This window comes from Moschus berezovskii, chromosome 10 (genome assembly GCF_049115385.1).
Source record: "Moschus berezovskii isolate FMDL1 chromosome 10, NW_MosBer_1.0, whole genome shotgun sequence".
Lineage (NCBI taxonomy): Eukaryota > Metazoa > Chordata > Mammalia > Artiodactyla > Moschidae > Moschus > Moschus berezovskii.
This window is the reverse complement of record NC_142469.1, coordinates 81,164,260-81,177,063: the sequence shown is the minus strand read 5'-3', so window position 1 is coordinate 81,177,063 and position 12,804 is coordinate 81,164,260. Positions and strand designations below refer to the sequence as shown.

The following is a 12,804-nucleotide window of genomic DNA, read 5'->3' as shown; positions in this document are numbered from 1 at the left end:
GAAACAAACCAAGAGTGGTTACAGTTGAAGTGTCATAGTTAAGTTTTCTGCCCAGGTGGGTTTTTCCATTTTTCTTGAACTCACATGAAATATGGGATGGCTTTAGCATTACCTCATTTTTTCTGACCAAGACCCATTTCCTTGGGCATCCATCTCCCAAATGCCACATAAACCTCAGTCTCATGGGTTTCCTTCTCTTTCCTAAGTATTCATTGTTTACTAGAGACCAACACTTTTTGTTTTTAATTCCTTTCAAATCTGTTTTCCTCTTGCCCAGAGCATTATTTTTTAATCATGTTCTCTTTAGATTATTAGGCAACTTAAAAAAGTTTCTGCATAAGTGATTAAAAACAAAATTAGCTGAGTTTTTATTTCCTAGTCTCTTTCCATGAGAAGAAGAGGTAAATTTTGGTATAGCTTTTCCATCTAGTTCCCCATCTCTCACCACCAATGGCATGTCAGGATTCCACGCATCGGGCTAGCCAAGACTTCAAATGCATAAACACATGCTCACATTTGTTCCTCTAAAGTGAACCACCACTTTCCAAATATCTACCAACTTATTCCCTAAGGAAAAGCACACCCTGCATTTTTAGTTGATGGTGTTATCAGAGTCCCTTGGGATCCTCCAAAGGGGTCCTAGATATGTTTGTGGTGTGGTCCCCACTGTTAAAAATATAGCAAAGTTCTTCTCAACTGTCCCAAACACAGCACATTCTTATAACGTGACAAAGCTCCTATGAATCATCATTTCCACATTTGTGAGCTGATTTTTCCTAATATCAATGGGGAAATCTGTATTATTGTCATTTGTCAAAAGGGGAAATTGAGGCAAGGCGGTTTATCAAGTTTCTCACGACATAAACAATTTTCAGTTCACTCACTCCTGGGAACATGAATACATGGTTTACAGCATATAAACCATGAGAAAATAAGAAAATATATTTTACTTTGCATAAAGCATTACAAAAAAGCAACCTAAGAAGAATAGTTTCTCAGGGACAACTGGCTTATCAACAAGAAATTGCAGAGACAGGATAGACATTAAAAAGTGCCCAATTTCTTCCCTTCCTTACCAGGACTGAAGCTTAGAAAATTTCACTTAAGCCACGGGACAATCAAATGACAGCTTAAGCCCAGATCCCAGATTTCTTGATTTTCCACTATTCATGCTCGTCCTGCCACACCACTCTTAATTTTAAGATGCACTTTAATAAAAGAGCAAACATGTATTAATCACAGCCCTCGGGCCCTACGCTGTACAGTTTGCCTTCCTTCCTTTTCTCATTTTTATATCTTGGGCTCTCCAAGGAAGGGACTTGAAAGTCCTCAGACTTGGCCCTGGTACCTCTCACACCTCCCAGTCCGTTTACCTGGAACGCTGTGGAGAGCATCTTCATTCTCCAGAATGCCTCTCTGTTTGGTCGCCTGCAGCTCACTTTTGGATTTCCAGACCAGCTTTACCATCCTGATCATCTCTGGCAAGTCCCAGGGCAGCGGCCCCTGCTGGCACCCCGGCCGGCTGCCCAGTGGGGCGGGCAGCTCACCTTCTGGGGCCGTCCACCTTCTGCCCAGCTCTGCCGAGTGGAAATAGCGCTCGAGCACAGGCATTCTGCCCTGGTCCCCAGAAGAGGAGGTCGGACTGCTGCTGCTGCCGCCGCCGCCACGGCGGCTGCTGCTACCAGAGGGGAAATTCTTCCCAGGCAGGGGAAGGCGAAGCCCCGGAAAATCCTCTCTAGCTTCGGAAAGGCAAGCCTCCTCCAGCCTGGCACAGCCCCCCTGTCCTTCCAGTCCCTCCACAAACACTGAGGACGAGGGCGACTCACTTCCCAAGGTTTCTCACTGGTGAGAACGGTTCCTGTCTCCCTCCTTAGAGAGAGAAAGCGTTTCCCCCTGCTCTCTCAGGCACTGACTTCGCAGCACTTAATTAATCCCAGGCTACAGCTGGAGCCACAGCAGAGGGGGGTGGAAAAGCCATTGAGGTTTTAGCCTTTGCCTTTTATCTTCTTCCGATTTATTTGTTCTCAGTTCTCTTTAGGTGCTTGTCAAAAGTTTGTCAAGTGGCTTGTTTAGCCCTTAAGGACTTCACGCCAAGAGGTGGGGGTTTCCCCTTCGCCAGCCTCTCAGAGGGGTACTCTAGAGGCCAGTTACCTGAAGGTGTCAGGTAAGGAGTCACCCTCGTGGTGCAGGAAACCTAGAAGTTTCCCCAGCTCCAGCCCTCAAGGAGAAAACAGGGGAGGCTGACCACTGGCAGGACCGATTCTCAGCTGCTCCTTTCTGGAAGGTCTGGCCGGGGGCCACCTTGCCGGTCCACCACAGTCTGCACTGAGCTGGGGTTATTCGAAAGGTCTTGGGTTGCTCCCCAGGACCACAGTTCACACACTCCCCTCCTCCATAACTCTCCCTCTCCGCTGTCACTTGGTTCTCAGCAAACTTAACTGAATTTTGGACTATTAGTCCAATCCCTTTGTAACCTCAGCTGCCCTTCAGCTGGAAGGGAAATAACAGTGAATCACATTCCAGAGCTAACTTTGAAAGAAGTGACTTGGGGAAGCATCCAGATCCTCATGCAAACGTGCGGTGAGGTTGCAAAGTCTGGACACATCGCTTGGGATGAAATAATAATTTTAAAGCAGATCCACTGGGGACATAAATGACAGCAAAAAGAGTGTCGAAGATTCGCTTTCCAGAGATAGAGCACTGGGGACATGACATTTGGGCCACAAATGGCACCCCCCCACCTGACAGTGGTTGAGTTGAGGACAATCAGGGGCCGCCTGATTTGGATCCCAAGGTTCAGAGATGGAGGCGCTCAGCCTAGAAGTGAGAACTTGCACAGCAGAGGGGTTATCCCCTGGAGCTAGTGTGAAAAGCCCTGACACAAATGAAAGTGAGGTGGTATTTTGCCAGCAAATTGGGTTGGTAGGAGCAATTTGAACTTGTACATTCACGTGGCTAACTCCTATTTTCTTGGGGAGGTCATTGTAACAATCCCATCTTTCCTTTTCATGTCTCAGCATTGCAAAGGGCTTTATTTTGCTTGGCATTTTATTTTGTTGATGTACAATCTGTTGCTCCTGTTTTGCTTTCCTTTTGGGGCTGTTTTATCACACAAGCATTTGCTGTTTCTTTAGGGGAGAGGATAAGGACCATTGTAGGGTGTCTATTATTTTCATCTCCCTCAACTCGTGTTTTAAAAGTTGAAACTAGCAAAAGCTACTGTCATGTTGCTATTGTTCTGATTATTCCTTTAAACCCATGGGTGAGAAGTTTAGTTTTCTACAGTGAATTAAGTGGCTTTTCTTTTTTCTGGATGGAAAAGGACGCTGGCAAAGCTTTTGTAACGGGTGAAGAAGGGTCAACATCTTTAAGGACAAGAAACAACAATAAAACACATTTAGGACACAGCTGCTTGTGAGTTTCATGATTAAAATATTGATCAAGCAGCTCTTCCCGTAACAACCAGATATTCATACAACCCAATTAAGAAATAATCAATGACCCACTTATGAGAAAGATGTGCCTTTTTTAACTTCCCTCTTTACTAAGAGATGAAGGGATTTAAGCCTCAGTCTGACAGTTCTACCACTTTTGACAGCCCTCCCAGTTCTTATCTTACCCTTCCATCAGGTTGGGGGCATTCAAGCTCTCTAGAATTGAGACAATTTTATTTAATAAGCACATGTAGGCTGCTGTCCTCTATTAGCATATTTCCTGAATAGTGTCTTATACTCACTCCTCAGTCACAAACTTCCTTGACATAACAACCGAAGAGTTTCCTAAGTGTTTGACTATTTTTATTTTTGTTCAGTTATTTTGTAATAGTACTTAGCATCAGGATATCCTGACCCTTGGAACAAAGGGGTTAAGAACAAAGAAAACAAATATATGATATAATATGTTACATACACTAATGTATTAAGAATATAACCCTTCATTGCACATTCCTTTAAGAATGACTTTTTAAAAAAAATCCTAGGATATAAGTTTCCACTGTATTCTCTATATAATTTTACATATTTCCATGTAAAAATACCTTAGAGAAGTTACAAAATGTTGAATCATTGAACATGAATACTTCGTAGTAGAAATAAATTAAGGCCAGGAAAATGCCATCTCAAGTTTTCATCCTCGAAAAGGAATCTTCCTCATTAGAATATTTGGAAATTAAAAATACTGTACAATTAAAAATTCTCCCCAATATGGGATTATCTTCATTCCACGGTAGAAGTACAGAAATACCACAAGGAAGGTCATTCTCATGGTATTTCTGGCTCACATAGAAGCAGGAAGTACAGGAAATCTTGCGAGAAAGCTTGGCTCAGGAGAGTTTTGGCTCAACTTACAGGTTCAAGAGATTGGGACAAACTGATGAGATGCTAGCACTTGGACTAAAACTACCCCTCACAAATCTTCTAAAAGGTGGTTATGTTCCATTTTGTAGGTTAGCATCTCTTTTATCTTTCAGATAGTTACTTTAGAAGAGCATGCCTTTAAACCTATGATTTTCCCTTTACATCATTCACTGATTACTATACCAGGGAAGGGGAGAAGGGCTAATGCAGAGGGTCTGTGCCCAGAGGACTCATAGAGCAAAGAGGTCTCATCTATGTGACTTGTAAGGATTCTTCTAAGTCTTAATATCAGTACTTAATATGCCCAAAACAGGAAATTATAAGATAGACTTACAAAATAAGCTCTTTTTTTTTCCCCAAGCATGTGAGTCAACCTAACTTCCCATGAAGAGGAAAGTAGCATAGTTCTCTTCTTGTATGACAGAAATGTCATGAGAATTAACAAAATCAAAACAGCTTGTTCCAATGGATTCCTAAAATATCAAACTTTGTTGTGTGTTTGCAGCTATAAAGAAAAGAACTGATAACCACAATGCTAAAGTATACAACCAAGAAAAAAGATTTGGAAACATAATGTTTTAGAACCTGGATCATCTTGAAGAATTTCTAGTGTTCTGTGTGCTCTGTAAAAATGTTGTCGATTTATGGCTGTTCTAGTTGATAGGCTGCTAAGCCCTTATTATGTACGACTTTAAAAGAAAATATTAACAATATTAAATATTTCTAATCATTCTAGATAATGTACATTAAAAAATAGAAACAAATACACATTCATTTCAATTTTAGATTAGATTCTCCCAAAACTTCATTTTAATTAATCAAAGTCTTCTCACTAAGGTATTTTTCAAGTACTTTAAATACTTATTAACTCCCACCCTGTTTTTATATTTGAAGAAAAATTTGAGACTGTTGAGGGAATTTATTCATTTTGTCCTGGGCTTTTCTCTCCATCAGTTCAAATACGGATACAGGATATATAAACACACACACACACACACACACACACACACATGACCACCCAAGGTTTCACAAATGCAATTCAAATGCAATTCACAAAGGAGGAAAAGGAGTAAAGGAGGAAAAACAGGTCTTTCAACTTTGTTTAAGGTAGTCTAAGTAGGAGAAGCTCTAACAATTTACAGTGTCCTTCAGGAGACATAGAAATGTAATAACTTTGGCTTTAACTAATCTTGAGGAATCATGCCAGCAAGTAGGGAAAAGGACTTGGTCCACAGATCGACCATAGAAGGCAGCACATATTTTCACCATCACGTGGGAAGGGAGGAGAGGGGTGGGGCAAGATGAGGAGAGGGAGGTGGGGGTGGGTAGAAGGAAGCTGAGCTGACAGATTCACAGTGTGATTTCACAACAGGTTTCTAAACTACAACCAATCATTCCCTTATTCACTTTGCAAATATGTATTAGCAGCCAGAGCAACAGCAGAGGAGAGAATCTCTTTACCAGCCCCTGGGTCCTTTCTCAGGCACGGGAACCTCTCTGGCTTTCCCCACCTCGTTTTGAGTTTTCACTGTGCATTACGATGTCTTCTATTACTTTTCTTTGGACATTCAAAGAGAAAAACCAGGGTTTTAGCTGGCATCATCAGACCTCTATCCTGGTTCTCAGATATCTAGGTAATGCTAAGTTTCCTGTCGCTGACAGTTAACCTGCAAAAAAAAAGAGTCCAATAACACAGGGGTTGAGAACAAAATGACTGGAGGACTTGATTTTCTCCACCTGGCTCCCCCTCCCTGCTCTCTCCATGACCTGATGTTTTGCTGTGTGACCATGGCATCCTCTGGCTGAAACCTTTCTGGGATTTCAGAACTTCTTCCTTTTTTTTTTTTGGTCACGCTATGCCACATGCAGGATCTTAGCTCCCCAACCAGGGCTCAAATCCATGCCTCCTGCATTTGGAGTGCAGAGTCTTAACCATTGGACTACCAGGGACACTTATTTCTGATTATCAAATATTGTAAGTGGTGGTACACTTGTCATAATTTCATGTTTACGGGTGTGTCACCTTCTTCCAAAACAACTATAATAATGAAATATCCAAGAAGTCCTTCAAGACTACTATTAATACCTTAGTGAAGTACCTTAGTTGTATCCAACTCTTTGCGACCCCATGGACTGTAGCCTACCAGGCTCCTGCCTCCATGGGATTCTCTAGGCAAGAGTACTGGAGTGGGTTGCCATGTCCTCCTCAAGGGGATCTTCCCAACCCAGGAATAGAACCCAGGTCTTCCACATTGCAGGCATATTCTTTACCATCTGAGCCACAAGGGAAGCCCATTTACAAAAGGGTATGGTACCAAAAATCCCATGGATGGAGGAGCCTGGTAGGCTGCAATCCGTGGGGTCGCTAAGGGTCGGACAAGACTGAGTGACTTCACTTTCACTTTTCACTTTCACACATTGGAGAAGGAAATGGCAACCCACTCCAGTGTTCTTGCCTGGAGAATCCCAGGGATGGGGGAGCCTGGTGGGCTTCCGTCTATGGGGTTGCACAGAGTCGGACACGACTGAAGTGACTTAGCAGCAGCAGCAGCATGGTACCAATTACAACCTTATCCATCATGCCTTTTATCTTATTTGTAAGGATAAAATAAGATTAAATAAAGATTAAATAAGCAATAATGTGCTGAAAAATTTTAAATGATATTTTTAAGCCATAATAAATCATAATTGATAATTTATCTAAACTAAAATTTTGGTTCTACTTTCCTGAGATCTATAAGAAAAACTGAAAAAGTCAGACTCCCCATCCTTAAATTAGGTCCCACTCTGGAAATTCATTCTTTGCATGAGGATGCAGGAGTAGAGGAAGTCAGAGACAAGGGACTGGAGAGCAGAGAGTGGCCCCAGGGGAGAGATAGTCAGGGATTTAATGATACAAAGGTGGGGAGAGGTAGGAAAAATGATTGCCATGTGAATGAGCATAGATGAATAACAAAATATGTGTTAAAAGAAACTCAGTAGGATAAATATTCATTGTAACTGTATTTGGGAGGTGTGATAACAGTTATGAATCATGTCTAGAGTGTAAGCCTGCTCCATCTTTACCAAGGCTTATTTAGTGTTCTGGTTAATACTGTATCCATTTCTGTGATTAGAATTTCAATTTCTGGCTGCAGTGACTAATGGTTGTGTTTGATGTTCATGAGCTGTAAAGCTTTGTATTGTAGGCTGTGGTGATAAGCACGTGTCTCAGGCCTGCCTCTGGCTTCGTTTCTCTAAACAAACCACATGGGCTTCCAATCTTTTCCTTGGGAGTCTATAATCCTCAAATATTTTAATAATCTTGATAGCTCCTAGCTCATCTCCAGTGAATTCACAAATGTTTTTCAAGGTAGTATAGTACATAAAACCAAGTAGAATGTTTCAAAAGTGGCTTAAACAAAGTCTGAAATATGCTTTACTTCTTTTTTGCAAGTGAGATACATGGGTTCTGGAAGCTCTCAAGAACTGGGAAGACTAAGAACTAAGCACTCTCAACTAAGAACTCTCAAGAACTAAGAAGACCTCAAGAAGGCTGGAGGGGAGATTGTCCAGACATCCTCAAAGACCTGCTGGGAAATGCCCAAGTGAGATTCTTTTTCCCTCTTAATATAATCAAAATAAACTAGATCACTAATAAGATATAGAAATATTATTAGTATAAACAACATAAAAGGAAAGTGAGAAAATGGTAAGGAGTAAAACCTTCTAAGAGCATTTATTTTTTTTTTTCCCTTTGGAGTTCAGTTATGTTTTTGTTTATGGAGTTCAAAGTCAGTCTGGAAGAAGGAAGTTTCGACTATATGTGTATGAAGTGTAATCCTACTGCCTCCTCAAATTATTATTTATTTTTCCCTTTTTCACATATTACCTCCTGGTGATTATGAATTACATTAAATATACATGCCAAAAGGTGTCTCTCAGACGCTGTTCTACAGCAATTCTTCTCAGATGTTAGTGTGCACACAGATCACTTGGAGAGTCTATTAAAATGAAGATTTGGTTTGGGCAGGTCTGGGTGGGGCCTGAGACCCTGCATTTCTAGGAAGTTCTATGGGGATGACAAGGCTGCTGTCTGTGGTCCACACTGGGATGCAAGGTGAGAGGCCTACTAAGTGGGAGATATTTTCTGCCACTTCCATGTTAGTTATAAAAGAAAATGAAGCAAAACTACCCTTCTTTTTATAGGAACATGTATTAAGACTTTTGAAAACAATCATTAGTGGCTCAGGATAACTACTCTCAACTGGAAATAAGCAACCAGAGCTGCAATATAAGAGCAAGGGCTATGTCCAGGGGCATTCATGATATTGAATCACTACTTGGCTTTTAAATTTTGTTTCATTCATTTCTTTTCCCTTATGAATTAACTTTAAAAAATAAGGTTGACTAAACAGTATGGGCCACTGTGAGAAAGAATATATATTCAGTGGAGTCAACTTCAAAGCCAAATGGCTGTTTTTGAAATTTCAAGCAAAATTTACTTAAGCCTAATTTTGCCACCCTTCCCCCTTTCCAGCATTTTATTGTGCTGTGTGTGTGTGCTCATTCTCAGTTGTATCTGATTCTTTGTGACCCCATGGACTGTAGACTACCAGCTTCCTCTGGCCATGAAATTTCCCAGGCAAGAATACTGGAATAGGTTGCTGTTTTCTTCTTCTGGGGATCTTCCCGACCCAGGGACTGAACTTGTGTCTCCTGAGTCGCCTGTACTGGCAGGCAGATTCTTTACCACTGAGTCACCAGGGACTATTGTTATTTTCAGAATGATTGAAATACAGGCAAGGCTCTAAGTCTTTGATCTCCATCATCATGGATATTCTCACCAAGACGTACTCCTTCATTTGATTTATTAAAGGTCTATGTAAAGCAGACTTCAGATAAAGCCTGGTAATCTTTCTCACTGTAATACTCCAGGCATGAATGAATGGTGACCAGATGACTCCACAAAGCAAAGATGGAAAGAAAGTAGGCATTCATGGAGCTATAACCAGCGAGTAGCCAATGGTGTTGCTGAGTCAGAGAAATGTACTGCAATGTCACAGTGAAATATAAAACAAAAAAGATAAACTCTGCAACAGGCTGCATTCTTTATCAGGTATCACCTGGAGTTCAGGCAGCTCCAGACATAGCATTCATGGGAAACTGATACCAGAAGCAAGAGGCATGTGAAATCAACTGGAAGACAAGGATAATCAAGAGCATGAGGTTGGAACACTATCACATTTATATGATTAAGAATTTGTACAGTTAACTGAAGAAGAACGCTTAGAATAAATGGAAGCATCTGCTGGTAATTGGAAACACAGGTGGTTGTATTTTTTCTCCCTTTGTCTTTCCTGATTCTTTCTAAGTGCTTTCTACACTGATGAACGCCTATATTTCCTATCATATACAGGAGTAACTAAGAAACAAGAAAGGGAAAGCTGGGAGATAATGGATTAAGAGTGAATATATATCGTGGTAATTTTTAAGGTAATTTTAGAACCTCTTCTAGGAGAAGGCAATGGCAAGCCACTCCAGTGCTCTTGCCTAGAAAATCCCATGGACGGAGGAGCCTGGTAGGCTGCAGTCCATGGGGTCGCTACGAGTCAGACATGACTGAGTGACTTCACTTTCCCTTTTCACTTTCACACATTGGAGAAAGAAATGGAAACCCACTCCAGTGTTCTTGCCTGGAGAATCCCAGGGACGGGGGAGCCTGATGGGCTGCGGTCTATGGGGTCACACAGAGTCGGACACGACTGAAGTGACTTAGCAGCAGCAGCAGAACCTCTTCTCCTCTGGAGAATCAAGGGGAAAAAGGAAAGGTGAGGTGCGACTTCCCTGGAGGCCCAGTGGTGAAGACTCCACACTTCCACTAAACGGGGCAAGGGTTGCCGTGCGGTGCAACCAAAACAAACAAAACCATTTTTTTAATAAGAAAAAATAAAAGGGAATTAGAAAAGTACTCAGGGAAATGGCTTGCCAGGAAGTAGTCATAAAAAATAAGTAAAGGTGAAGCTATATAATGTACATAAACAATATACAACACACTCTCTGTGTAGTATGGTATGGGAAATCCAGCTGAATCCACACTGCCTTTTGTGGTATGTAGTGTTGCTAGAAGATAACAGCAGTATTATCAAGGAAAAACAGCAGTATTATCAAGGAAAGAACGCCTAAGGCATTAGAATAATTGGAACACTGATGCACGTATGGAATCTTTACCATCTAAAGACTCTCTAAGAGTTTCTTCATAACCTTTTTTTCCATCCCACGTTTAAATTCTAACTAAAATTTGCTCTTTCTACTCCATAAAGTATCTAAAATGATTGCACATCTTTCTGTCTCTAAGAGTTGGTTACCACGGGTTCTGCTCTATTTTCTTCTCTGGGCCTCTGGGACCTGCTACTTTCTGTCCTCCATGATCTTCTCCCTGAATCCATTCAATAGTCTGACCATGAGACTTCTTGCATTCTTTGTCCTCTTACACATTTTTGCTTGGGACATTCATGTCCTGTTGCCTATTTTGAGAGCAAGGCAAAAATACCTACCTTTGACTTGCATGTATTCACATATCTTGTTGCTCTTATATCTGTGTGTCTGGATTAGAATATAAGGAGTCAACTCCAGAACCATCTGCAACCAGGCTTTTAAAAATACCTTTTTATGCTTTATTACTTCTTTACTTTCAAAGTTTGAGGAGTAAATTGATTGAGCTACTTCTAAAATGTATTTTTAAAGTTTCTCATTAGTCATTCAAAAAATTTCAGTGAAGTCTTAATTATCTTTAAAAGTTAGGATATTTCCTAATGTGCATATCATTTTCTAATGTGTAGCAAATAAAAAGTGATTGGAGATATTAGTAGCAACACAACACAGAGAGAATTACTACCTAAAGAAACAGTTTAAATCCCTTTGTTGGGCATTCAACATTTCAAAACCATGCTCCCACTCACCGAGCCTTGTAAACTCATTCAAGTTACATTTAACACTCAAAATTCCTATGGAATCATATTGTTTCCCATACATGCTAGATACACAGTGATCTGTGTGATAGTCAGAATAATGACCTCCCAAAGATGTCTACATCCTAATCCCTAGAACCTGTGAATAAGTTAGTTTACATAGCAAAGAGGTATTATTGCAGCAAGAGGAATTAAGGTTGCTAAAGTGAAGAGGAACTCAAAAGCCTCTTGATGAAAGTGAAAGAGGAGAGTGAAAAGGTTGGCTTGAAGCTCAACATTCAGAAAACAAAGATCATGGCATCTGGTCCCATCACTTCATGGGAAATAGATGGGGAAACAGTGGAAACAGTGTCAGACTTTATTTTTGGGGGCTCCAAAATCACTGCAGATGCTGATTGAAGCCATGAAATTAAAAGACGCTTACTCCTTGGAAGGAAAGTTATGACCAACCTAGATAGCATATTAAAAAGCAGAGACATTACTTTGCCAACCAAGGTCCGTCTAGTCAAGGCTATGGTTTTTCCCGTGGTCATGTATAGATGTGTGAGTTGGACTGTGAAGAAAGCTGATCGCTGAAGAATTGATGCTTTTGAACTGTGGTGCTGGAGAAGACTCTTGAGAGTCCCTTGGACTGCAAGGAGATCCAACCAGTCCATTCTAGAGGAGATCAATCCTGGGTGTTCATTGGAAGGACTGATGCTAAATCTGAAATTCCAATACTTTGGCCACCTCATGCGAAGAGTTGACTCACTAGAAAAGTCTCTGATGCTGGGAGGGATTCGGAGCAGGAGGAGAAGGGGACGACAGAGGATGAGATGGCTGGATGGCATCACTGACTCGATGCACATGAGTTTGGGTGAACTCCAGGAGTTGGTGATAGACAGGGAGGCCTGGCGTGCTGCGATTCATGCGGTCGCAAAGAGTCGGACACGACTGAGCCACTGAACTGAATTGAACTGAATCATCTGATGTTAAGATAGGAAGACTCTTCCGGATTGTCTGCACGGATGCAGTGTAATCACAAGGGTTCTTACGTGTGGACAAGGGAGGCAGGAGAGTCAGAGTCAGACTGATAAGATGTGATAAAGATTCAACTAGCCAATGGTAGCTTTGAAGACAGTAAGAAACCTCAAGCCAAGGAATGAGGGCAACCTTTCAAAGAAAGAAAAGGGAAAAACTGCGTTCTCTTTAGAGCCATCAGAAAAGAATGCAGACACTTTGATTTTGGCCTAATGGGACTCATTTTAGACTTCTAAACTCCAAAATTGTAAGATAAAACATTTGTGTTTGTTTTAAGCATTACGTTTGTGGTAATTTGTTACAGCAGCATCAGAAAGCTAATATTTATTGCTCACATTTTTCTTCTCTTTATTGGGAAAGATTTTTCCACTTATCTCATCCAAAAAACTCCCATTTTCTTCATGAAGTCTTTGTGCCCCACTTCAACTGCCTCTTTGATTTAAATAAAGCAGAACTTCTTATCCATTTTATTTATTTTT

The 12,804-nt window shown here is 41.0% G+C and overlaps 1 protein-coding gene and 1 long non-coding RNA gene across 6 annotated transcripts in view; one reads left to right on the top strand and one right to left on the bottom strand.

Moving 5' to 3' along the window:
* The window catches only part of PDE7B (phosphodiesterase 7B), a 357,977-nt gene that overhangs the window by 165,261 nt on the left and 179,912 nt on the right, over positions 1 to 12,804 (bottom strand). Inside the window, exon 1 of one of the 2 annotated variants that reach the window (XM_055432828.2) lies at positions 1,374 to 6,736. The exons of the other annotated variant lie outside the window; for it this stretch is intronic. Coding sequence (XP_055288803.2) covers positions 1,374 to 1,611 — 238 coding nt within the window. The 5' untranslated portion in view covers positions 1,612 to 6,736. Of the gene's footprint in view, positions 1 to 1,373; positions 6,737 to 12,804 lie in introns of those variants that run through there. 2 annotated transcript variants of the gene reach the window in all.
* LOC129560702 (uncharacterized) overlaps positions 1 to 12,804 on the top strand; it is a 132,252-nt gene that overhangs the window by 77,338 nt on the left and 42,110 nt on the right. For 2 of the 4 annotated variants that reach the window (XR_008686845.2, XR_008686844.2), the window contains exons 2-3: positions 7,792 to 7,942; positions 9,454 to 9,563. This is a non-coding gene — a long non-coding RNA (uncharacterized LOC129560702). Of the gene's footprint in view, positions 1 to 7,791; positions 7,943 to 9,453; positions 11,590 to 12,804 lie in introns of those variants that run through there. The other 2 variants (XR_008686843.2, XR_008686847.2) reach the window with 2 other exon arrangements.